This window comes from Botryllus schlosseri, chromosome 15 (genome assembly GCF_051294905.1).
Source record: "Botryllus schlosseri isolate E-star chromosome 15, Bs_hap1, whole genome shotgun sequence".
Lineage (NCBI taxonomy): Eukaryota > Metazoa > Chordata > Ascidiacea > Stolidobranchia > Styelidae > Botryllus > Botryllus schlosseri.
Window position 1 is genome coordinate 6,291,806 of NC_137250.1, and position 27,954 is coordinate 6,319,759.

At 40.5% G+C, this 27,954-nt stretch overlaps 4 protein-coding genes and 1 long non-coding RNA gene across 5 annotated transcripts in view; 3 read left to right on the forward strand and 2 right to left on the reverse strand.

Moving 5' to 3' along the window:
* LOC145457587 (uncharacterized) overlaps positions 1-27,954 on the forward strand; it is a 210,691-nt gene that overhangs the window by 131,791 nt on the left and 50,946 nt on the right. The window contains 4 exon segments of the mRNA XM_080335810.1: positions 834-987; positions 1,748-1,873; positions 2,175-2,300; positions 19,956-20,068. Coding sequence (XP_080191936.1) covers positions 834-987; positions 1,748-1,873; positions 2,175-2,300; positions 19,956-20,068 — 519 coding nt within the window.
* LOC145456664 (uncharacterized) lies at positions 7,421-19,288 on the forward strand. Its single transcript, XM_080334762.1, has one exon. It carries the CDS (start codon positions 11,212-11,214, stop codon positions 12,232-12,234), a length of 1,023 nt encoding a protein of 340 aa, XP_080190888.1. The 5' UTR covers positions 7,421-11,211; the 3' UTR covers positions 12,235-19,288.
* LOC145456667 (uncharacterized) lies at positions 20,765-22,785 on the reverse strand. The gene is made up of 2 exons (XM_080334766.1): positions 22,372-22,785; positions 20,765-21,084 (listed from the first exon to the last, which is right to left on the reverse strand). Exons 1-2 carry the CDS (start codon positions 22,783-22,785, stop codon positions 20,998-21,000), a joined length of 501 nt encoding a protein of 166 aa, XP_080190892.1. The 3' UTR covers positions 20,765-20,997.
* Positions 20,765-27,954, reverse strand: part of LOC145456660 (flavin-containing monooxygenase 3-like) — a 266,805-nt gene continuing 259,615 nt past the window's right edge. The window contains exon 11 of the transcript XR_013920676.1: positions 20,765-21,060. The gene's annotated coding sequence lies outside the window, so the exon portion shown is untranslated. The remainder of the gene's footprint in view (positions 21,061-27,954) is intronic.
* LOC145456670 (uncharacterized) lies at positions 22,986-26,215 on the forward strand. The gene is made up of 2 exons (XR_013920680.1): positions 22,986-23,239; positions 24,527-26,215. It is a non-coding gene; the product is annotated as an uncharacterized LOC145456670 (long non-coding RNA).

Sequence of the window (27,954 nt, forward strand, 5' to 3'; positions counted from 1 at the left end):
CGTCTGGTGTTGTGAAATTGATATAAATGTGACCAAACGCTGCATCCAACTTGACAAAATTAGAAATATTTAGAGTGTAGCTTAGCTGCTTGGGTCGAACAAATGATGAAGAATGACGGCAAGTCCTATATGAATGCTTGACTTGGTGCAGGTAGACTAGACATATGCTATTTGACTACTTTGTCAATTCTATCAATTAGGCCTACTAATGTTTATTAGTAGTGAGAGTCTGTGTGCTTATAATCAGTATAGTGTGTAATGAGAAAATTAGTAAGTTATATCTCTGTATCAGTTGCTGACTCATACACAAGAGCTATATACTTTGATTGGTTTATCTACATCCTAATTATACAGTATTGGATATATGTCATGTTTGAATGATTCAAGCATATTAAAATATTAGAGAGTCCATGTTTATCAAATATGTAGAAACGATGGATATTTAGAAAGGCAATCTTTCATCTTAATTACCTAGTATATAATTCGATCTGGGCCACAATGAAACACTTTTGCATGCCATAATTATTCATGTTTTCATATGTTTAATGGTTATATGATAGTCATTTAAACGTTACCGTGGCATATAGTTTTCGAAGTAAATTGGTATTACTGTTGGAGTCGGAATCGGAGTCGAAGTTGGAGTCGGAGTCGGCATATTAAATATGTGCAGAGTCGGAGTCGGAGTAGGAGTCGGTGGTAAAATTCACCGACTCCACAGCCCTGGTTCACACGCATGTATCTACAGCAACGGAAATTTTGGAAATAATGTTAATTATGAAGATCTACCCAATCTGTCCATTATATTGTACCATATTCTTTGCAGTGTATAACGTTATTCCATCGAACTGAACTTTCATTTAGATCTGAATGAATGTGAAATAGACACCGATACCTGTGCCGATAACAAAGCTAGTTGCAACAACACTGCAGGGTCGTATACATGTTCATGCAATAGCGGATATTTTGGAGATGGAGTGAATTGTGAAGGTTTGTGTTAGTCTGTTTATGATTACGTAGCATTTTTTCTGGGAGATACGTTCCGATGGTATATTATTTAAACGAGCTATTAATTTAGATCAAGATGAGTGTGCATTAAACACAAGTAACTGTGCCGAAAACAAATCTAGTTGCAACAATACTGCAGGGTCGTATATATGTTCCTGCTAAAATCGATATTCCGGAGATGGAGTGAATTGTAATGGTTTGTGTTAAGCTGAGTATTATGTCGCAGCATGATCTCTGGGACATACGATGGTCTTTCATTTAAACGTACTATCAATTTAGATATAAATGAGTGTGAATTAGGCACAGATAAATGTGCCGAAACAAAGCGAGTTGTAACAATACTGCTGTTTTACTCGCATGTATCTGCAGCAACGGATATTTTTAAAATGGAGTCAATTGTGAAGGTCTATTCAATCTGTCCATTATATTGTACCACATTCTTCGCAATGTATGACGGTATTCCATCGAACTGAACTTTCATTTAGATCTGAATGAATGAGCACTAAATACCAATACGATGGTCTTTTATTTAAACGAACTATCAATTTAGTTATAAATGAATGTGAATTAGACACAGATAAATATGCCGAAAAAAGCGAGTTGTAACAATACTGCTGATTCGGCAGTAACGGATATTTTGGAAATGTACTTTATTGTGAAGTTCTACCCAATTCGTCGATAATATTGTACCATATTGTTTGCAATGTATAATGGTATTCCATGGAACTGAACTTTTATTTAGATCTGAATGAATGTGAATTACACACCGATACCTGTGCTGAAAATAAAGCTAGTTGCAACAATACTGCTGGATCGTACTTATGTTCCTGCAATAGCGGATATTTTGGAGATGGAGTGAATTGTGAAGGTTTGTGTCCAACTGTTTATTATCCTGTAGAATTTTTTCTGGGAGATACGTTCCGATGGTATACTATTTAAACGAGATATCAATTTAGATCTAAATGAGTGTGCAGTAAATACAAGTAACTGCGCCGAAAACAAAGCTATTTGTAACAACACTGCAGGGTGGTACACTTGTTCCTGCAATAGCTGGTATTCTGGAGACGGAGTGAATTGTGATGGTTTGTGTATAACTGTTTATTATTTCGTAGCATTTTTCTGGGAGATACGTTCTGATGATATATTATTTGAACGAGCTATCAATTTAGATTTCGATGAGTGTGCATTAAACACAAGTAACTGTGCCGAAAACAAAGCTAGTTGCAACAATACTGCTGGGTCGTACACTTGTTCCTGCAATAATGGATATTCTGGAGATGGAGTGAATTGTGAAGGTATGTGTCAAGCTGAGTATTTTATCTTAGCATGTTCTCTCGGACATATGATGCTATTGCATTTAAACGAACTATCAATTTGGAGATAAATCAGTGTGCATTAGGCACAGATGAATGTGCCGATATCACAGCGAGTTGTAACAAAACTACTGGCTGGTACGTTCCATGGACGTGGGCACACATGCGCATATGGACACATGGGCATGGGAACACAAGAGCAAACGTGCACATGAGCATGTGGTCACGTACGCATGCGACACTTGAGCATGCCATCCGTCTACATGCAGACACTTGAGCATGCGACACGTAGATATGCAGACACTTGCGCATGCGACATTTGAGCATGTGACACTTGTGCATGCGACACTTGAGCATGTGACATTTGAGCATGCGACACTTGAGCATGTGACCATATAGATTTGTCTGAAATGCTGAAAAAAAACGGTAAAGCGATAAAGGTTGTCATTGCTCCACATATATTGGAATCGTTTACACGTATCAGACGAACTAATAGAATATATCCTTTTGTGAGACGAAAGCGATTCCAAGTTAGCATTTCGGCACGGGACTTATTATATTATTTTGCGGGTCTCATTTGATAAGAAAGTTTTACGTGCCGTGGGTGGTTAGAGGGAACATTTGGGTTGGAGATGGGTTAGGGTCCATGCTGGGGTTAAGGTATCCCAAGATTAGGGTTGGTTTGGGTTAGGGTTAAGGTATCCCAAGATTAGGGTTGGAGCTGATGGGTATTAGGGTTGGGAGGGGGGATATTAGGGTTGGTTAGGGTTTAGGTTATGGTTAAGGTCAAGGTATCCCAGGATTAGGGTTAGGGTTACGGTTTGCGTTAGGGTTAAGGTATCCCAAGATCAGAGTTGGAGTGATGGGTATTGAAGTTGGGAGGGAGGATATTGGGGTTGGAGGAGAAGGAGGAGAGATATATCATTTTCGGTCTGGTATAAATCCATGATTTTGACGCTAGTTAACTACACACTAATAAATGACAAATGCTCAAGTTTCGCGTGCTCAAGTGTTGCGTGCTCAAGTGTCACATGCTCAAATGGCGCATGCTCAAGTGCCGCATGCTCAAATGTCGCATGCGCAAGTGTCGCATGCGCAAGTGTCTGCATGGTCATTTGTCATCATGCTAATATGTCACCATGTTCTTATATATCACCATGCACAAGTGTCAACATGGTGAAGTGTCCCAATGGTTATGTGCCCCTATGCTCACGTGTTACCATGCCCATATGTAACCATGTTGATTAGTCCCATGCTGTTGTGTAACCATGCTCAAGTGTCGCATGCTAATCTGTTTCCATGATCATGTGTCCCCTTGCTCATGTTTCACCGTGCTGATATGTCTCCATGCGCATGCGTCCTAATGCTCATGTGTACCTATGGTCATGTGTTACTATGCTAATGTGTCCTCATGCCATAGCGTCGCATGCTTAACTGTCGTTTTTCATTGTGTCGCATGCTCATATGTCGGCATCGTTGTCCTGGCCTGGGTACCGGGGCATGCTGATATCGGTGGTAATGAGGTAGCCGACAAATTGGCTGGGCCAGCTGCCAGGACCAAGATCGAAAATACCCTTTCTCAGACACTTCCAGACGAAATTAGCCACACTGAGGCGAAAGTCAAAGTACGTCAATACTGTAGAGCGACCTGGAACGCCGAATATCAACGAAATGACCGAGGAGGTCACTATCGAAATTTCCATACATCATTGACTGATGGCCACTTTCCATCGATGCATCGACATAGGCTTTACGAACGAATAGTATTTCGGCTTCGTTCAGGCCATTGCTGCCTGAAAGCGCATTTCTATAAAATTGGATGTAGCGACACCGACCTTTGCGACCATTGTACAGTACCTGAAACAGTCGAGCATGTTTTTCTGCACTGCAATCGATATGATTTTCATCAAAACTTTTTATTCGACAGGGTGCGCGAGCTCCAAATCACTGCAACACTCGAAAATCTGCTGATAATTCCCGAAATGTTATCCCATGTTGCAGAGTTTGTTCTATCTTGTGGCACTTACTTGTAAATCGGTTCTTGCCCACATTTTGGTATATCGATCGCCCATTCTAGTTCGTGACGCACCTGGCCTCACAGGCGAAAAGCGTCACTCTCCTTTTCATCAATAATAAAAATAATATTAATAATAAAATTGTCTCACCACCCGCACCCCCGCCATATCTCTCCGAATTCATCGTATGCAGAGGATTTCAATGTTTGATTCTTTCAATACAACATCCATTGTAGCAGAATATTTATTAAACTCGAAGACTTTTCGGGTGCCTCTTTTCAAGAGTTAACGGCACGCTAAAGGGATTTAAACAGATTTAAAAGCAAAACCAAAAAGGCAAAGTATGACGCAACAATCAAAATCACAGACCATGAAATTCGCACTGTACCAATGGCAACAATAACAAACTATGAAGTATACGGACAACGGTACTATAGTAGCAGCGCAATTTGTAAATCAGGGGTCGCCAACTCAAAACGGGTCGCGGGCCACTTTTCAAAGTTCGTAGCGGCCGCGGGCCGCATGAATTCAATATCGATATAAAGTAGGCAACCACGTTTTAAAACTCTATGTCAGTACAACGCAGTGCTACCTAACATAGGCGATGGGCATAGTGATCACAAAAGAAGTAACATTTTATTAAAGGAATAAAAATAGAACAGAATATCACCGTCATCAATTTTATTTTATTTTGAACCTTGAGCTGTGCACGATACCTTGAAACGCTTTTTTGAGCTAGCGAGATACGTTACTAGATGGAAGACCATCTCCACGTAAAGCTTGATCTTGTGAAGAAGCCCTAAGCCAGTGGTTTTCAAACCTTTATTGACATGTCCCGCTTTATGATACTGAAAATTGTCGTCCCCCCTTATTGTCACATCACAAAATGCATCCATACAGCTAGCAATCCGAACGGATAGTTTAATGGCATGGATGGTTATGAATGTTGATGAGAGAATTCTATAATGTGAATTCGGGACCGTACACAGAGCAATAACTATAAGAATGAACTCGAGGTAAATCGCGCATAGCGCGAAAATTTTTTCAGTTGACTGCAGCTCCGCGCCCCCTTCAGATGCTTTCACGCACCCACAAGGGGACGCGCCCCACAGTTTCAGAACCACTGCCCTAAGCCGTTTTCTAAACGTCTCGGTCTTGGCAGTATTTCGGCCATTGCAGGTCAATTTCAGCATTTGCAAAATGTTTTCTTAGCTTTCTTCCGAAATCTCAACTCAAGTCGCGGGCCGCAAAATATGACCTCGTGGGCCGCATGCGGCCCGCGGGCCGCGTGTTGGTGACCCCTGTTGTAAATAAACAGTTACACGCACGGAGCAACACGCACTAATGAGAAATTTGTAGGTTAAAGAGGAAATCTTTTTGTCTGCATAAAATAGGTTTGCTCAACTGAATAATAGTAGACTCCAACACTTTTAAATGAAACAAAGACCTACCACGCGCAATGACAGTGAACATATTGTCATCATAGTGCTGTGCGCAGGCAAGGTTTTCACTCAGATGCTGACCGATTGACGAAGCATATGCTTGGTAATCGTCATAGCAGTCTGTTTTTGCAGCCAATTTGCACTGACGTGCGAGCTCCGTGCGATCATTTGCGCATGTTTTTGACCGAATCAATTTTGGGATATGCTGCTTAATACGCTCAAACAATCTTTGAGATGTACGTCCTACATACCTACTATCACAGTGGCACTTGTATTGGTAAACAACATTACTTGCATCAAAGGCAGGAAGTACATCTTTTCGAGAGTTGGGTAACAAGGGTTTCGTCGTGTACACTACATGCGTGTTAACGCTGTGATAGCAACATGCGCAAATGATCGCACGGAGCTCGCACGTCAGTGCAAATTGGCTGCAAAAACAGACTGCTATGACGATTACCAAGCATATGCTTCGTCAATCGGTCAGCATTTGAGTGAAAACCTTGCCTGCGCACAGCACTATGATGCAGTGTTGGGATCAAGTCACTACCTTCGAGTCACGAGTCATCTCGAGTCATTGCAGATTTTGACTCGAGTCAAGTCAAGTCACTCGATTCTCAAAGGTGACTCGAGTCAAGTCAAGTCAAGTCACGAGTCAAGTCACTATTCGAGTCAAGTTGAATTTTCAAAGTACGATACATGATTCAAGGTCATCGCATTTTGCTAACTGTTTTAAATACGGATGGAGTCCCCATTTATTCTGAATCGAGGAACGAATAAAGAGTTGATTATACACGCAAGAAGGCGCTCTATCGCTCATGCATACGTAGAAACGTTTAACTACACAATTATAGCGGTCTAGCCTCAGGGGAGGGAAAACTGCAACTCACGAGCCGCGTGCTGCATGCTCTTTGAGTCTTTGATTGCGACTCTTCAATGAGTGTGCCATGTGCATTCGGTGATAATGAACATAACCCACTGTGCCTTTTCCGTCAAGATTCGCCCAATAATCACACAGCTATAATTGAAACGTAATAACGAAACCAAACACCAAAACTTTAATTTCCAAGAGTTACCCAAAAAAGACATGTTTATGAAGTATTGTGATTACCGAGCTCCGCTCTGGTTGACGTCATATCAGTCCGATTTCAAACACCTTGCAGCCTAGGTGGAGACGCATCTTCTGATACCACACAATAATAAACTTCATTCGATACCTTACATTTCCTTGTGACGAAATATAGTAGTATAGATCAATTTTTGCGTTGTGAGTCTTTTAAGGCAACGATTTTTGATATGCGGCTCGCGCGTGAAGCAGCTCTGCCCACCCCTGATTTATAATTTTCAGCCAAAATATAGGATAGCATATGAAGCATCAGAAGGTTCAATAAAATGATATGGAGCAATACCCTACCCACATATATATCCATGATATACAACTATAAACGTATGGACAATATTCGTTCGATTTAAAGCACGCAAGAAGGTTGGTTGAGGTGAGCAGGATTACGACAATGTAAGCCAGTGGTTCCCAAAGTGGGCGCCAGCGCCCCCCTGGGGGCGTTCGCGAGCTTGAAGGGGGCGCTGGCCACGAAATGGGCGATTGGGGGGCTCTGGCTCTAAAAGTGGGGCGGTAGGGGGCGCTGAGGGAAAATGGGGCGGTGTAGGTTTAGAAGACAACTGCTGCGTAGTGTTGAAACTATTGATAAATAAAGCAGCTATATTCGCAGTAAAAATGCGGAATCGATTAAGTCAGGGCAATTTAGCGTCGTCCGTCTATCTCAGGGGTGGGCAAACTTTTGAGCTCGCGAACCGCATTCAACATCTGAATCCATTCGCGGGCCGCACTATATAAAATTGGGATTATAAACCAAAACGCAATATTGATATTTGATTATATAGTGAGGACATGGAGATAGTATATGTGCTTATTCAAAACAAACCAAACATTGCTTTGGTGATATCGTACACGCTTCAGAAACACAGTCGCGAGATTTCATAGGCTGGCGGACCTCAATAAACAATTTGTCAAAACTATAGAGATGGAAGTCGGTTGGCCCGATTCTTAGAACAGGATTGTAATTTAAATCTGTGAGCAGAAATATGTTCATAGATTTACTAATCCCACTTTTGGTTCAGTTCCAGGACACACAATGCTGACAGCATCATAACCATGTCAGCTTCAAACACGCTTCCAATGTGTAGATAAAATATAAATACCCTAATTCTACGCATACAGACAACGACAATCTACCTAAGACCCGCCCGAATCGGTTTTTATAAGCACATCACTGAAATACTTAAAAATGGAGTGGCCAATCTGAATTCCCACTCGTGATCCAAACTATGTCAATCTCATTGCAGCTACCCCGCTGTGATATCAAGTATTTACCTTAGATCAGTGGTTTTCAAACTTTTTAAGACACGCCCCCCCCCCCCTTATGATGGTGTAAGACTTCGCGCCCCCTTATAGTCATATCACAAAACGCAACCAGGATGCTAGCAAACCTAACGGGTAGTTTGATGGCATGGAAGGTTACGACTGCGGATGAGAGATTTTGAAAAATGTAATACAGACTAACTACAGAGCAACAACTGTGAATTGGATGTAAATCGCGCGGAGCGCGAAGTAAATTTTCAGTGGAGCTTGGGGGGACGCCCACCAGTTTAAGAACCACTGTCTTAGAATTATCATGGTGAAATATACTAAGAAAAAGTTAATCAAGTCCTGCATTAATTCGATTTTTAGTACGCATTTTATCAATATTTAAAAAAAGTTTCTTTGGACTCTCGCGGGCCGCATAGAACGGTGTTGCGGGCCGCATGCGGCCCGCGGGCCGTAGTTTGCCCACCCCTGGTCTATCTATTCAGCTGTACCGGAGAAGTCCATTGTTACTTCACAATGTTGAACCTGCCCATCAATGGACTAATTCAGCAGACGGCAGTGTCCCTGGAAAGCGTGGTTCACTGTGTGTTGTGAGAATTTGAGCAGGTATTGCTCACTGCAAGGTGTGATGGCATTACAGAAACTGCCTTACGTGATTTTACTTCGTCTCAAACGATCGTTGATTTACCACAGTGCCGCGACCGTGGCCTTCGACACAGCGTTTCTGGTTGCGAGAAACTATATCGCTTCCACTTGACGGGCATATTTTCCAAAATTTATGAGTAGAATATATCCGTTCTTAGCAATGATGAACCTGATAAAGGTTAAAATGGCACTGTCCGGATTCAATGATAAGCCCGTGATATTTCACCGTAATTTGATGGAATAACATAAGGCAATCAACTCGGAAAATTGCGCGAGGAGATGGTGATTTGATTCCAGGATATATTCCAATAAGAAATTCCTCTCGGGATATTCAATCCATTCAGTGAAGTTTACGAGCGTGAAATGATTGAGGAGCTGATTACATTGCTGTGTAGAACAAGTTTGAGTTCAATCCAAAGTTCAGTACCTCCAATCAATCGTTCTGGATACACAATTGAATCAAATAGCAATACTCGTACTGGAGTCGGTTAGAGTTTTTCGTCATTGCCCTTCCCCACTCATATTCGATAAAACGTGTTTTAAGTGCCGTGATAAGGTGACAAGGCTCACAGCAGAAATCGACTTGACAGTACGGGACGTGAACCCTGGAGATTTTAGGATAAGATTGTTCTTATCACCACACAAACCCAATATGTCGAGGATGATGATAATAATAATACAACAGCTTCATCCGTCTCATTATATGCTAGGGTTGCCATACGTCCGGAATTTCCCGGACATGTCCGGAATTTCACTGTTCAAACTAGCGTCCGAGAGGAATTTCTAAAATATGCCAAATGTCCGGAATTTTGAAGACTTGGCGTAGGCTCATAACTTTTTCGTGAATCAGCATAAAAACAATATTTGTTTTGGAATTTTTATGCTAATGCATGATATTTTTCTTCGCGCTGCGCGCGATTTACTATCACATTTATTGATTTTAATATGGAGACTACCACCCTCGCAAAAACCGCAATAAAATATAAATAAAAACAACCTTCATTTACTGGATTGTAATCGCAATTATAGGAGAACGGTATATTCCTAGAGATCGTTAGGGCCGTTTAAATGGTTTATTCGAAGATAGTGGTTCCAAACTTGTGGGAGGGGGCGGGGGGTCGTTTGCCTTTATTTTGGGTTTGCGAATATGTTGAACGTAATCAGCTTCCGAAATAGCCCGCGAGTAAGTGTAAGTCTGGGCAAAGGTACTGCCTTCTTTTAGTAATCAGCTCGTCATATTTTGATCTGGACCACGGAACATTTTCAAATTGGATATGGAGTCGCGACCATAAAAGGTTGGAAACCACTGGATGTAGCGTTTCTATAAAGCTCCGTGGTGCGCACCGGCAAGTTGCATAGATTACCCTATAGTGTGGGCTCAAAATCATTGTTTATTTGGGCGAGAGGGGGCTGAAAACATGTGCTTTCGGTCCTGGTTACACAACACACAGTCACATACTCCTGAACCGGATCGTGACCACCTCTGGTCTATGAGCAAAGCTTTGCTAGTGTGACGTCACAACTCAATTTGAAATCCACTAGTGGGCGCTGAAGAGTGTCCGGATTTTGGGTTGCTGAAATATGGTAACCCTATTATAAGCTGTAATAAATGCAGAACAACTTTCGTTTTATCATTTAGGCGTGGTCTGAGGGGAGGTGTCGGGGGGCGCTGGCACTTTATTCGTTGTCCAGGGGGGCGGTAGCTAAAAAAGTTTGGGAGACACTGATGTAAGCTATACGACTTGAAACCGGAAGTTCGTGATCTTGCTTCTGATTGGTCAGAATTTGATGTCCTTGGTGATGACTGACAGCGTCGTCGTCAAGTGTATGCCGACTGCGCTAGTCAAGGCAAGCCAGTATTTTGCAACCGTTTCAAAGTTCTAGGCCTTGTCAGGATGAGTCTGTTTGGTTATAACCTGAGGTATAACATTTTATCGGTTGCAGTAACATCACCCCAGCAGGAGAAATACCATAATTTTCAGGAATTTCCATAGTTATTCTTAATTCTATAAATGTTACCTTTATCGTAAATAGGGATATTATTGATAAGACACTTATAATTTGTTGTTATCAACTATGTAGCTCTTGGATGTTACCTAATATACAGTATAATATTATTTCGATTGTAGTAACATCGGAAGCTATTCGTAATTCATGGATTCAGAGGTAGTCACCCTAGCAGGAGCGTTATCATTCTTTTCTGAAGACCTGGCTGTAATTGGAAAAGCAGAGTTGAAAATCAAATCCAATCATGTTATCTCGCTAAAAATAGAAGACTTTCAGATTATTGCAAAGATCAGAGCATCTTGTAAAGACTGTGTTTACAAAGTCACCATCAATTTAGATGGACTGGGGGCATCAGTAGTGCAACGTGTGAATGCCCGCGGGGCAAATGGATTTGCAGCCACATGGCCACAGTTGCGATCTATGTTAACAAAAATGGAATGTCTAAAACCGATCTGCCGAATTCGTGGATTACACACCCAAGAAGGGCATGTAAAGAAAACGTACAGCCGATGAAAGAGTTATTTCCTTCATCCAAAAAATGTTTCAGTGCCTTGCCAAGAAAATTTGACGTTGAAGATGGAAAATCCTTCCAAACACATATAATGAAAGCTACGTGCCCAATAAAATGGATTACAGGTCCGGAGCCACCATCACATGTATCTTCATTTGTCAGCATAACGGAAAATGTATCTGATCTCTTCACACTATTCAAAATTGACAAGAATGAATTTTTGAATAAGTGCCGTGTAGACCCGGATCAAATTACCGTCGTTGCTGAAAAGACCAAGCTACAATCTCGATCACAATTATGGGGTCGAATGCGCAGTTACAGACTGACTGGAAGCAACTTTGGACGGGTGATGAAAGCTTTCGACAGACATGGTTGCTCTGGTGTCTACCCCGAGTCCCTATTCAAAACGCTTTGTGGTGAATATAATTTATCCTGCAAAAGTGCAATAATGTGGGGTCAGATGCATGAGGATGTCGCGATAAAAGCATATGAAGACTACACCGGCAACTCTATTATGAAGGTTGGATTGCTTCTATTCCCTTGTGGTTATCTTGGTTGCAGCCCAGATGGAGTTATAAGCACTTCTAGTGGCGAAAGAGGGCTATTAGAAATCAAGTGTCCATGGATTCACCGCAATAAAACTTTTAATGATATAATGTTTGAGAAACGTGGAAGAGATACTTCTCCATATTTGGATCAATGTGGTTCATTGAAAATCAACCATGAATATTGGCATCAAATCCAGGCCGGAATGGAAGCAGCCAAGACTTCATGGGGTCATTTTGTATTATGGACCACAAAAGATATCCACATCATAAAGGTGGCAAAGGACAATCGTTGGGGCGAAACCAACTTCCCTAAGTTGACTGATTTTTATTTGAATTCGTTTCTGCCTCATGTTACTGCAAAATAAGTTTTATAAAAACAGCCATTGCAGGAATACGTATAATATATTTTGGGTGCTTCTTGTCAACAGTAATCGGCACATTGAAGGGATTCAAACATATGAAAATGACAATGACAATGACGAAAGTCTATTCAATAGAAAAATTGTTACTCATGTCATTACAAGCCTGATAATTATCATCTTATAATAGGTTTACCACTGATTCTAATGCTGATACAGACCTGAAAATGTTGTAAAACCCCTGACAGCTTGGTAATCATTTTATCACTGGTACTGCCAGGGTATCCATCACTGATGTATGTTATTGCTCCATTCGGAGCTACTCCAATAAGGTAGCTGTCAGTCGCTTTTTGTAGTTGCTAAAACTTGAACAAGCTGCTTCAAGATCTTGTCTTGGAGTCTCTATAAAGAATTCTGTGCAGTCTGTGATCATGCGACAATTTGGAATATCTTGGAACTTTTGTGGAGTAGAGCACAAATGCTTTGCAACCGATGGAACTTGGTTCAAAAATTGCTTGAAGAATATTTCATGCATGGCGTGCAAGTAGGTTAAAAATATATTGTTGATTGACGTATGACTTAGCTTGAACTGCTTGGCTAAAAACACATTCGGTAGGTCGAATTTCAATTTCATGAGGAGTATCAGCAGCTGTTCAGAAGTGCTCACAGAATGTACACTTTTGCCAGTCCAATAATTCAATGGCTGAAATCGGTCAATCTCCAGCACAATAATATCAAAGATATCTCTATTCAGTCCGGTGAAATTGTGAAGTTCAGCATCAGTCATATTTGCCGCTATGAACATCCGTGAAGATTGTCCAATAGGGTTGTTCAAAATTTGGAAAATGTTTGGAATTCTGCGTGTCCATCGCTTATTCTGTAGATTATTGTTAAAAAACAATAATGGGCTTGAAAGAAGCTCGCAGGAAAGCCGGTAATATTTGTCTAAATGCGTTTGAAAGTAGCCGTCGGCGAGTGGGCGGGGAATCGATGAAGTGGGCGGGCAATGAGAAGCCATTAATCCTGATTGGTTGAAGCCGGTAATAATAAGCTAATGATTGGCTGAAAGACCGACTTTGTGAACACTGCTGGTAACGATTTTTGCGTGCTGTTGTGCAGTCGTTTCTGTTGGTGGCATTACAGACATGATATATTGCCTTTGTTAGTGTTGTCATCAAGAGTCCATAGTAAAACATTGCAACCGCCTAAGTTAATATCTACCTGCAGAATGTGTATAAGTGATATGTATTGCACAGGTGCTCTCGCTAGTTGAGATACGAATAAACTAGATGCATGCATCTTGCTACCTTCAACCTTTCCAAAAGTTACTGACAGTGAGTGAAACTCAAAAATTTACCACCAGGAGTCAACATCTCAGTAGTACTTGTTATGACTAGCCGACGTCTCACCATAAACGAACGCACATTACACTTTTTATTCACAATTGAATGAAGGCAAAAAGCACTATTTACAAAGGACAATAAAAAAGTATGTTGCAGATCAGTGTTGCATTGTCAGGCACAAGTTGCAGAGTACAGCCTTCTGATTAGAGTTGACTTCCTGCTGTCTCCAACTATCTTCCTATGCTGTTCCACAGCTTGAAGCAGACTGTGTCTTTGTTGTTCATTGTCAGTCAAGATTGCAGCATAGTCTGTGCTTAGCTTAACACCTCGTTCGGCGGCATCATTAACGACTTTGACAGAACTGATGTAGGAGCTCATTCTGGTGTAGGAATCTGATAAGTGCCAAACATCAACCGGTTGAGCTAGCCACGCCCCAGAGCATTCAAAAACATCAAATATGTACGACTGTGGCCCAATAAAATGAGACAAAGTAGCGTCCTTGTTGATGTGTACAGTTGCATTCAACGAGGGCGGGCTCTCCTGAAACTTGAAGTTCGCTCTACCTGCAGGAGCGTCTTTGCCATATTTTCTCGGGTTTCATTGCTTTCACTCGGCGAAAACAAGGCATATACAGCGGTTTCCTCCACGATATACCAGTCATGCTTTAAAAGCTTTTGTGAAGCAGCTTTGGAAACTTGTTCATCATGTTCCTTGTAACTCGACATGTCCTGGATGAATCTCAAGTATCCTCTGTGAGTTTTCCATCCCAATGAATGGCAACATGCTGTGGTCTATTTTCGGCAAATTTTTCCAAAATGTCCTGAGATATTTCCAGGCGATTTGTTTCCCTGGCTCTCTTCGTTGAAGATCTTGACAGGGAGAACATGGCTATATCTCCTCCACAAGCCTTAATAAATGCTCCCATCAGCATCGTTGCATCGTAGTCAGTTACTTGCAATGGATCCAGAGCTTGGGACACATGCGTGTTTTTCATAATATTTTTAGGTGCCATCAGTTTAATGGATTGGGTCGAGGTGCCAAGTCCAACATCAGCATCATAGTCAGAACTTGACTTCAAACTGTCACCCTCTTTTGAAGATGACGATGATGCTAAAACAACATAGTCACAACTTGAGTCGTGTGAAACGTTTTCAACAGTTTGATCTGCAATGGCTGCTGTTTTCTTTTTGAGGTCTTTAGCCAGAATTTTGTCTCTTCCCAACATTATTGACTGGCGAGATTGCCGTTGATCTTCATAAAATGCAGTGGCGGCTCGTGACAATATCCGGTGGTGGGGCAAGGGCTGCAAGCGACTTTTTATCAAGATGACGTCACAATGGCGTTTTCCAACGTAAACAAGTAACTTAATGATGGTACGGTAACATGAATTTCCCGGCAACAGTGATTTTAACGTATGTACCACGAGAGGTCCGCTGGTGAGCTGTGACTTGAAGTGTGGTAACTGCGTAAACGGCGTACGGAACAAAGATTCAACACGGTTCATGTTCGCATTAGACCTGACTAATTATCTGCAGAAATGGAAATGACTATAACTCGAGAGATAGCGTAAGCCCAATTGGAAAGGTCAACGAATTCGGACAGATACGCAATTGTTATCTCATAGATTGGGCCTGTCCTATTGAATCCAAAACATCATTGTAAAGGACTAAGAATAGCAGCGTCGGAAATTTGGTCTCGGTACAGCATAAGAGATTTTGGCCTTGAAACTGGAGACTGTAACACGACACATACGTTTTTATTACTGTCTTATAGGTCTGCTGCGAAATCGCCTTTGAAAAATATATTACCGAATAAATACGTGGATGAAAGCCTTAAACTTGGTACACTGTTACAAGACATTATCGAGAAGTGGCCTCAAGGCCCTTTTCGGTATGGTACACTGTCAAAATTAATGCGAACAGACCAACACCGAATTTTGCGTAAAATTTACTGAGGAATAGGCTGATCAAGTGACGAGGGGTTGTACGCAAATGGCTTGAAGGCCACAATTTCACGGTGAAATTGACATTGGAGAATATACGATCAAAGTAAATATTTGAATGCAAACTGAGAATGATATCATCATCTCACTTAACGTTACCGCAGATACACCGGCTTTTGCGTGAAATCCGCAATGTGTTGTAGGCTAAAGTGTCAGATCGGAGCACATCTTTACCATACTCGACCTTGATAACGAAAATACTGCCCTAATCATTGAGTGTCAACCTTGAGACTTGGCACAGCGTTCGATACTAAAATCAAGACATACCGTGCAAAAGCTTATGACGGATCTAGGTAAGGAGCATCGTTAAAATCAATAGAGACCAATACCGGCTTTGCGTATAATCTGTTAGCGATAAATGACGAGTCAGCTCTCACTCGAATTAGGAAACGAAATTACCACTAACACAGTTCAGTGACAAACTTAAAACTTGGTACAGCGTTCGATACTAACATTAAGACTTACCGTGCCAAATGTCATAACCGATCTCAGTATTGAACACCGTCAAAACCAATGGATACCAATACCGGCTTTTGAGTAAAATCTGTTTGCGATACATGACGGATCAGCACACACTCAACTTCGGAAACGGAATTACTACCCTAAACTTTAAGTAGAAACCCTGAAACTTGGGGCAGTGTTAAATACCACCATCACGACATGACATAACAAGTTTCAAGAGTTTTCATGGTGTGAAACCCCATTAAAATCGACCTATACCAACAAAGGTCGACAAAACGCATATGACGGTAACAGAGTTCAGCTATAGATACGATTGTTACATCACACCTTAAGGGCACAGAGCTATCGTGCCCCGGTTGCTCGGTAATTTTATGAATAGGAGAGAGTAAATCACCGTTTCCTTATTATGCGCGGTTTTGAGAGAATAGACAGTGAAAGCTTGTTATGAGCGCTACCGGGGCAAGCCCCGGCTAGGCATTCGCAAAGCGAAAACACAGAAGAGAATTTGATTTTCGCATAGACTTCGCTATATATGGGCATTTACAAGCGAAAGGACAAGAAGTATACGATTTTCGCTGTGATTTCGGTTTATATAGATAGGTGTGCGTCTATAAATGGTAAAGAATTGTTATTGAACAGAATTTTAGGTGGGGCAATGCCCCAGTTGCCCTATAGGACGAGCCGCCACTGATAAAATGCAATGTCTTCAAGCTTTCTTTCATGTGATAGATAGATGTCATTTTCTATTGTTGTTATGGCATCTCTACTTCCAATATCCCACAGCTTGTCCAAATTATCAGTGAATTTTCTCCTCTTACCCTTGGGATCACTTTCCTGTTTCGGATTCTTCTTCAGATCACGCCATCTTTCGTGCAGGTTTTGAAGTGATCGCACCACATGTGATTTCTGCATTGCCGCAATTCTCGCCATTTTCCACACTGTCATTACATCATCCACCACCACAGTACATAGTTCATCATTAGGGGTTGACTGAGGACAATGCTCTTTCAGATGCAGCAAGTAACTCATTACTTCTCATATAGTAGGTAATCTCGAGCCACAGATGTAGGCTAATCGCAAGTATATCCGACCAAGTACTGCTCAGATTTGGATCTTGTTCTTCGCTGCGGCATATGTGCAATCTTTCGCCGTTTTGCCTCTGCCATGACTGCACTATTGTTGCTCCAAATCATAAACTACTGCTATCGACTCTGAAGCATTCAAAGAACACGTGTTACGGTACTACAAATGACTCATCAACCGACAACGCGCTTGTACAGAACCACAACCGCTACGAACAGACTCTACCTCAGCAAAACAGATTTTCAATTTAGTAAAGCGAAGTTCCCGAATCCGAGTCAGCTGTTGCAGTAATCAGTGAAGCTTAGCCGATTACCCAATCAAGAACCGTGGTTTCGTGATTGCCCGCCCACTCTTCAACAACGACTTTCAAACGCATTTAGACAAATGTTAGCGGCTTTCCTGGGAGCTTCTTTCAAGCCCATTATTGTTTTTTAACAATAATCTACAGAATAAGCGATGGACACGCATAATTCCAAACATTTTCCAAATTTTGAACAACCCTATGTCCAAGCATAGAAAGAAGTTTAGCTTCATTGTCACTCTTGAGAGAGAGAGAGAGAGAGAGAGTCTTAATTTTCATCGAACCAAAATACATAACAAACGGCAGTGATGGTGGTACAGACAATATGCGTGCACAGTATTCGGTATTAGATAGGAATGATCGATAAGACCGTAAAGGTCATCTAGTCTGATCACACCAGCATCAATTTGTTGCTCTTGGTTTCTGGTCTTATCAACAAGAGCAGCAATTACACTACGAGCAACAGCTACTTCACCTCTCAGCTTTTCAAGCTCTCCTCCTTGGGGGTGGGTATCTGATTCTGAGCTACTGCAACATTGTTCTGAAGACGATGACATGGCTTTTGTGCTGCCATTTACAGAGCAATCAGGAGAGTTGGTGGATACTGAGCTAGATGAATTATGACAATTTTTATCTGCATCCAAAGTTGTGTCACTAGCACGCTGAGCTGTACACGTTTTACGCTTGTTATTCCGTGTATCCTCTTTCTCGCCTCGAAGATTGCAGCTCGGCACGGCATCATTTCTTAACCTTTTTTTCTGGAACCCAACTGGCACATCTGACACCCTCTTACGGCTGTAATCTTCTGTTCTGAAGTGATAAGAGCACACTCTGGAGCCAGTACTGGGCGACCAATCTTTCCTGCTAATTCTGTTTATCCACGTCTTTTTAAGCTTTTCATCACTTGGAAATTGGTGGAAAGATCGATCAGGATTTCTTTTTTGTGTAGCTGCACATCCAAACACCGCACAATGGACCATAGTGGATAACAACAAACTATAAGTGTCTTACCAATAATATACCTATTTACGACAAAGAGAACATTTAGAATTAAAAATGACTATGGAAATTCCTGAAAAGTATGGTATTTCTCCTGCTGGGGTGATGTTACTGCAGCCGATAGAATGTTATATCTTAGGTTATAACCAAACAGACTCATCCTGACAAGGCCTGCAGCTTTGAAACGGTTGCAAAATACTGTTCCAATATGTTTGTTTACATTCCTTATGGACTAGCGCAGTCGGCATACACTTGACGACGACGCTGTCAGTCATCACCAAGGACAACAAATTCTGACCAATCAGAAGCAAGATCACGAACTTCCGGTTTCAAGCCGTATAAGGTCCGATCACAGCGTTAACGATCAATTCATTAGTGATGTAACAATGGAGGCTCGGTTAAACGCTCAATCATTGAGTGATCGGTTGACAATCCTATCTTATACAAGATACGGCGATTTAGTCCACATCGATTACTTGATGACTTGAAATTGACTCGTAAATTTTGCTTCGAGTCACGAGTCAATCTGCATTTTTGAAGCGTCGAGTCAAGTCAAGTCAAGTCATTTTTGAAAAGTTACTCGAGTCAAGTCAAGTCATACGAAAAAGGTGACTCGAGTCTGAATCGAGTCAAGTCATGACTCGAGTCATCCCAACACTGCTATGACGACAATATGTTCACTGTCATTGCGCGTGGTAGGTCTTTGTTTCATTTAAAAGTGTTGGAGTCTACTATTATTCAGTTGAGCAAACCTATTTTATGCAGACAAAAAGATTTCCTCTATAACCTACAAATTTCTCATTAGTGCGTGTTGTTCCGTGCGTGTAACTGTTTATTTACAAATTGCGCTGCTACTATAGTACCGTATGTCCGTATTATACATTATACGTTTACATTCTATAGTCTGTATAGTTCATGGTTTGTTATTGTTGCCATTGGTACAATGCGAATTTCATGGTCTGTGATTTTGATTTTTGCGTCATACTTTGCCTTTTTGGTTTTGCTTTTAAATCTGTTTAATTCCCTTTAGTGTGCCGTTAACTCTTGAAAAGAGGCACCCGAAAAGTCTTCGAGTTTAATAAATATTCTGCTACAAGGGATGCTGTATTGAAAGCTATATTCAAGTTCTGTACCACGAACCAGCTATTTATTGTTTTATTCACAATACTAATGCCGTTATACAACAAAAAGATACTTTCATCAATGACAATCTCATCGCCTGCTCGGACTCATTTTTATGAATTCATCGTTTGCAGATCTCAATATCTTTGCGAGTGCACCAATCTAATTTATCCAGGAAACCTTGACTTTTTAAAATACACGGGTGCTTTGAAATACCATTATCTTTAAATATACTAGAATTTTAATTTAGAAATCATTACAAGTATGATATTATTATTTTACTCTTGGTGACAGTCTAAATATCAGCACATGCAATAAATCCCCTGGCGCATGTTTGGTTTGTTTACAAGGCCTACATTGATTTGTAAGACTTTAAGCTTTAGTATCAACTTACTGATCGATTTATTTCTTGCAGCCACGACTCATATGGAGTTTGAAATGACCTTGGCAGTCGGCAATTGTACTAAAGATACACGCAACAAGACTAACAAAGAATATCAGAAAGCCGTTCAACTTTTCACCTTCATAGTGAGTCACAATTCAACATAGGTATTTGTATCATTATATCATCGGGTTACCATCAGAGTTGGATCAATTGTAATTTGTAATTGACCTGAATGTATGTAATTACATTTTTCCATTTAATTGCAATTGTAATTGTAATTGAAGCATTTCTATTTTGTGTAATTGTAATTGTAATTGTAATTTGATCAAAATTTTGCTCAATTACAATCTCAATTACATTTTCATGGAAACCAGACAATCACAACATAAAATATTCAATTAATCAATCATTTATCCGTCGCATCAGTGAAAATCCGGTACGAACCAAGATGACGACGAGGGGCCTTAAGGCATTAGTAAACCAGTGTTGGGATCAAGTCACTACCTTCGAGTCACGAGTCAATTCGACTCATTGCTCATTTTGACTCGAGTCAAGTCACATCAATCGATTTTTCGAAGGTGACTCGAGTCAAGTCAAGTCAGTCGATTTTCGGAGGTGACTCGAATGAAGTCGAGTCAAGTCAAGTCAAGTCACGAGTCAAGTCACAATTCAAATCAAATTGCCTTTTCGGGGTATGAGGCGTGATTACGGCATTGTATTTTGCTAGTTGTTTGGAATACAGATTGTGTGGTCATTGATTTTGAACCGATGAACGAATATAGAGTTAAATATTTGAACAAGTGATTTGTGGTACAGAACTTCAGAATAACGCGAAACAATACCTTCATATTGTTAATTTATTCGCTAAAAGCTTTTCGACTAACTCTCATCAGTAGCGAACGTTAGTGATGGGGTGAATCAAATTCGAAATGTAAGAACTATTTTGTCTGTATGACGTAATAATAATAAAAACAAACAACTAGTAGACGGGCTAGATACGGTAGTAACGGTACAAAACAAACGTTAACGAGTGCATATCGGTTATAAATAACCGAAAACACAACACATAACATTAATGAAATATTCCAAGAGTGTAGAGGCGTTCCTTCTGGCGACAGAGAATCGGCTTTCGTAGCTTTATGATCGTAGATTCCAGGACCTTTAAATGAAACAGAGAACGGCCACGAGCAAGTATAGAAAATTGACTGTCATTGTAATGATCGGCACATTCTGGATGGGATAAGAGATGCTGTCCAATAGCCGAATTACAAGCAGTAACTTGATCATAATCACGCAGTGTGTCAACAGACTGCGATGAAGGAGTTGGAGAAACATTATTTATTCTAATTTGCCGTGGGACATGCTGGCGAATTCTTTGCTGCAAGCGCTGAGACGTGCGACCTATATACCGACTGTCACATCGGCACGTGTATTCATATATTATGTTGCTTTGATTTGTCGCAGGTAGCACATCCTTTTGCGTTGCAGGCATCAGAGATTTCGTCATGAAGATTATCTGAGGTTCTACTTGTGAAAAACAATGGCTCACTGACGATTTAATTTGTTTTTCAAACCTGTTGGACACTTTCCCAATCCAAGGAAGATGCAAATAAACAGGACATTTTCTAGGTCCAAACGGTTTAACTTTTCTGAAATCTTTGAGTTTACGATCTATGGTCATTTTAATGATATGATCAGGATAACCATTTGACTGAAAGATTGACCGAATGTTCTCCAATTCAGAATCAAGTTTGACTTTACTACAAATCATTAGAGCCCTGTGTACCAGAGTTCTTATCAAATTTACTTTACGTTTTACTGGACAAAAAGAATCCCACGAAATGTATTGCCCACTGAATGTAGGCTTGCGGTAAACTGATGTAACAAAATTAGCACCCGTCTTTTCCACTACAACATCAAGGAATGCTAATGAATTATTGACCTCTTTTTCCATGGTGAATTTCAGTGATGGGTGAAGACCATTCAACTTGCTCAGAAACAAATCACACTGGGATTCATTTTCAAATATGGCGAAGGTGTCATCAACATATCTTTGATACATTAATGGTCGATCAATATCTTCGAATAACCGTTTTTCGTAATACCCCACAAAAATGTTTGCCAGAATGAGACCAAACGGCGATCCCATTGCAACACAATCAATCTGTGTATATATGGTGTTATTGAAACTAAATTCGACATCACAAGTGATCAATCGCATTAATTTAACAAAAGAAGACCTTGAGAATGGAGGAGATGGAAGGACACCACCATAGAGTTCATTGGCACAAATCTCTATAGTCTCTTGAACTGGCACGTTCGTGAATAAACTAGATATATCAAACGAACACATAGAGATTTCGGACTCATCGAGATCAACATTACGAATGGTATCAGCAAATGTGAACGAGTCACGAATGCAGTTACCACCATAGAACAAATTCACCGGCTCAAGATATCTCGCAATCCACTTCGCGACTTTGTGATACGCTGATCCAACCATCGATAGTATCGGACGTAAGGGTACATTCGATTTATGGGTCTTCGGAAGACCATACATACGTGGTCGAATGGAGCCAGTGGGTCTGATGTCGTCGTATTCAGCAGAAGAGATTTTTCCCGCCTTCTTGAGGGTCAATAGTAGACGCTGAATACGAGCTTCTATCTTGGAGGTGTTGTCATTGTCACACGCAGGGCCAAGGATTTCGAATTTAGACTTGTCGCCGAGAATTAAATCCATTTTAGAAATGTAGTCACACTTATTCAAAATGACTACACCAGATCCTTTATCAGGTTTGGTTATGTGAATTGACTTATCGGATTTCAGGGATCTGATGCTCCTGTAGCAATCGGACGTCATCGTGAAATCACTTCTGTCGATTGGAGTTCCACAAAAACCATGCGCTAAGCTACTTAGTTTGGCTTTAAGGGCCACAATTTTCTCACTGTGTTCCTTTGCTCTGCTTTCATCATCAAATTTCTGGTGATGATGTGACAATTGTCCAAGTAATACCTCAAATTCAGCAAAGACTTCCTCACGCTTGATTTCTGTCGGTGGCACAGAAAATGACAATGACAATGACAACACCTCCAAGATAGAAGCTCGTATTCAGCGTCTACTATTGACCCTCAAGAAGGCGGGAAAAATCTCTTCTGCTGAATACGACGACATCAGACCCACTGGCTCCATTCGACCACGTATGTATGGTCTTCCGAAGACCCATAAATCGAATGTACCCTTACGTCCGATACTATCGATGGTTGGATCAGCGTATCACAAAGTCGCGAAGTGGATTGCGAGATATCTTGAGCCGGTGAATTTGTTCTATGGTGGTAACTGCATTCGTGACTCGTTCACATTTGCTGATACCATTCGTAATGTTGATCTCGATGAGTCCGAAATCTCTATGTGTTCGTTTGATATATCTAGTTTATTCACGAACGTGCCAGTTCAAGAGACTATAGAGATTTGTGCCAATGAACTCTATGGTGGTGTCCTTCCATCTCCTCCATTCTCAAGGTCTTCTTTTGTTAAATTAATGCGATTGATCACTTGTGATGTCGAATTTAGTTTCAATAACACCATATATACACAGATTGATTGTGTTGCAATGGGATCGCCGTTTGGTCTCATTCTGGCAAACATTTTTGTGGGGTATTACGAAAAACGGTTATTCGAAGATATTGATCGACCATTAATGTATCAAAGATATGTTGATGACACCTTCGCCATATTTGAAAATGAATCCCAGTGTGATTTGTTTCTGAGCAAGTTGAATGGTCTTCACCCATCACTGAAATTCACCATGGAAAAAGAGGTCAATAATTCATTAGCATTCCTTGATGTTGTAGTGGAAAAGACGGGTGCTAATTTTGTTACATCAGTTTACCGCAAGCCTACATTCAGTGGGCAATACATTTCGTGGGATTCTTTTTGTCCAGTAAAACGTAAAGTAAATTTGATAAGAACTCTGGTACACAGGGCTCTGATGATTTGTAGTAAAGTCAAACTTGATTCTGAATTGGAGAACATTCGGTCAATCTTTCAGTCAAATGGTTATCCTGATCATATCATTAAAATGACCATAGATCGTAAACTCAAAGATTTCAGAAAAGTTAAACCGTTTGGACCTAGAAAATGTCCTGTTTATTTGCATCTTCCTTGGATTGGGAAAGTGTCCAACAGGTTTGAAAAACAAATTAAATCGTCAGTGAGCCATTGTTTTTCACAAGTAGAACCTCAGATAATCTTCATGACGAAATCTCTGATGCCTGCAACGCAAAAGGATGTGCTACCTGCGACAAATCAAAGCAACATAATATATGAATACACGTGCCGATGTGACAGTCGGTATGTAGGTCGCACGTCTCAGCGCTTGCAGCAAAGAATTCGCCAGCATGTCCCACGGCAAATTAGAATAAATAATGTTTCTCCAACTCCTTCATCGCAGTCTGTTGACACACTGCGTGATTATGATCAAGTTACTGCTTGTAATTCGGCTATTGGACAGCATCTCTTATCCCATCCAGAATGTGCCGATCATTACAATGACAGTCAATTTTCTATACTTGCTCGTGGCCGTTCTCTGTTTCATTTAAAGGTCCTGGAATCTACGATCATAAAGCTACGAAAGCCGATTCTCTGTCGCCAGAAGGAACGCCTCTACACTCTTGGAATATTTCATTAATGTTATGTGTTGTGTTTTCGGTTATTTATAACCGATATGCACTCGTTAACGTTTGTTTTGTACCGTTACTACCGTATCTAGCCCGTCTACTAGTTGTTTGTTTTTGTTATTATTACGTCATACAGACAAAATAGTTCTTACATTTCGAATTTGATTCACCCCATCACTAACGTTCGCTACTGATGAGAGTTAGTCGAAAAGCTTTTAGCGAATAAATTAACAATATGAAGTTATTGTTTCGCGTTATTCTAGAGTTAAATATACACGCAAGTACGGTGCTGTATCGCTCACGTATAAGTAGAACTAATAAACTGCGTAAGTAATTGCACAGCCTCAGTTTATAGTTACCAGTCAAAATAGAGTATAGAGAAACGAATTGATAAGATGCAATACATTACCCTTTTGCAAATTGATATGATACAATTCGAGCCTGCGCCAATGTTTGAGGACTATATAAACTATTTATTCGCGAATTCAATTTCAATAAAACAAGAGCTTTGGTTAAGTTAAGAACACAGAACAGAAATAGACATTTTGCTATTAAATTACTTAACTATACTATAGTTTGCGACAACGTATGCTGTCAGCTTCGTTTGCGATCAATATATTTGTGAGAGAACAATAGAGGCTCAGTAAAACGCACGATCATTGAATGATTGGTCGCTCGCACGGGTTACACCAGCGTTGCGCGAACAATCCGGACATATATAAGATACAGTGATTTTTATCGACACCGATTACTTGATGACTTGAAATTGACTCGTGAATTTTGCTCCGAGTCAATCCACATTTCTGATACGCCGAGTCAAGTCAAGTCAAGTCATGTTGGCAAAGTGACTCGAGTCAAATCAAGTCATACGAAAAAGTGACTCGAGTGTGACTGGAGTCAAGTCATGACTCGAGTCATCCCAACACTGTAGTAAACGGTCACCACATGTAATAATTAGCCTATTTACATCGGTGTTCTATGCGTGCTGCGTTATAACTAGATAATTCAGTCACGCTAAGCTGTTTCCCATACTTCAGTTGCTACAGAAAACTTTGTGAATTACAATATAGGCGAAACCAGTGGTTCTCAAACTGGGGGCGTGCCCCCTTGGGCGGCGTGAAAGCATCTGAATGGGGCGCGACGCTCCAGTGCACTGAAATCTTTTCCGCGCTTGGCCCGATTCACCTCCGTTTTATGGTGATTGTTCGGTGTATAATCTGAATTTAGTATTGGAGAATTCTCTCATTAACAGTCATTCATAACCTTCCATACCATCAAACTATATGTAGGGATTGCTAACTTTCTGGTTTCATTGTGTGCTAAAACGATAAGGAGGGCACGGAATATTCGCTGTCACAAAGGGAGGCGTGTATAAAAAAAAGTTAGAGAACCAGTGGGCTAAACTAAATCTTAATATTTCAAAAATGATTGAATAGCAAATAAACTCTTCTGAAACCTGTGCTGAACCATTTCATACACCACGGTTGAAGTTTTTTTTAAATCTCTGACCAGTACCGAGGCTTGTTGCAGCAATAGCAAAAAAAATTCAAGTTTCCAACCAATTAAGGCTTCATCAAACTTGATCACGCATTTGTAGAGATGTTATCCCAATCTTACCTCAAATCGTGGCCAAATTTACTGGGACCTGAAACTTTTCGCACCCTAATGTTCATCAAATGCAATCCAACAGTTTCCGAGCAAGTGAAAATGTAAATGCGAACCAAAATATTGTAATTCATAGTTATCAGGAGGTTCCTTCCTTTTGCATTTATTTTAATTTTACGCACCTTATCGGTATCATCCTTATCGCTGACGCCTTACCAATTATATTTCATTATCCAGACTCAGCTCTGAGTAGCCTAATCGTTTGATTAGGCTACAATTCATTGACTGTCCTGTAGCCTATTCGCTGTTGGTCGCTCAAACCTTTGGTTCTTAACAGTCGCTTGAAACATATTTCTGTGATTGTAGTTTTCAGTACTCATGATTAGGAATAGTTTGAATACGTTCGAGTTTTTTTTTAATCAAAGGGTATTCTACATATCAGGAATGAAACATGAATAGCTTGAGATTGTTGCTAATTACGTCGCTACGGTTGTCAAAGAACACCTCTTTACTGAATCAATTACATGTTTAAAAGTAATTGTAATTGTAATTGCAATTGTAATTTGATATTTTTAGCATTGAGTAATTGTAATTGTAATTGAATGGAAATGTTGTAATTGATTCAACTCTGGTTACATACGTCCTCCTTTAAGAGGATTTGTCCTCCATATTCAGCAAATTGAAAATGTCTTCCGAGAGTGCATAAATGTACTCCTTTTTGGAAAATCGTCCTCCTTTACAGCTTTTACAGCTAACTAACTTTTATAATTTTAGAAAAGTGTCCTTCATTCCTGATTCCAAAATGTGGTAAGCATCACTATATTTTAGTGTTGGGTTTGAGGACGACCACAATATCGTTGCCAGGGAAAAATTGTTTCAATATGCGTGAGAAATCCCTGAAGGTTAACATTTTGTCATAGTTACTTCTGAATTTTTCAGGCCCTGACACCAGTGAGAAATTGCAGAAAATTTCGCTGTATGTAAATATCAAATATTAAACTGCTTATCAGGGTTGTAATGACTCGAGTCACGATTTTCTGATGACTCGACTAGACTTGAGTAATTTTCTCAAAATACGGAAATGACTCGACTCGACTCGAGTCAATCTGTGTATTGACTCGACTTGAAGTCAAGTCATTGCGCTTGACTCGAACCAAGTCATATGACTCGAGACTCCGACGGCTTAGACCGAGATTTCTTTGTAATTTCGAAAAGAAGTGAAGTAACCACACACTTGGGATTTCGTCTATTGCTACTGGTACTTGAAATTGCGACCAGAAACTGCTAAAAGGGAAGAAAATTAGTATATTATGAATGCGAAGCATTCGATATCACCAAACGGAATTATTAAAATTGGGTTTAACAAAACTTTAACTGGAAACTGAGCAGTCAACACAATGACTTCGACTCGGACTCGAGTCATAATACCATGACTCGGACTCGACCCTATATGATCGATGACTTAGACTCGGACTTGACTCGGTGGTGAAGTGAAAATGACTCGACTTGACTCGAGTCAAAACTATAAAAGTGATATTGACTTGTGACTCGGAGCCATGTGACTTGGTTGCAACCCTGCTGCTTATTGACTTTCGAATGTTAACCTGGAATGGCAACGAACGATTTTGCAGCTTTTTTCCGCTTCGCTGAGGCTGGAATCTGAATTATTTGGCGTCAGCGACTGTAGCATTTCTGGCATTCCTAAAGTTATCATCCATTGCGCAGAATTTACTGAATCTGGTTTTGA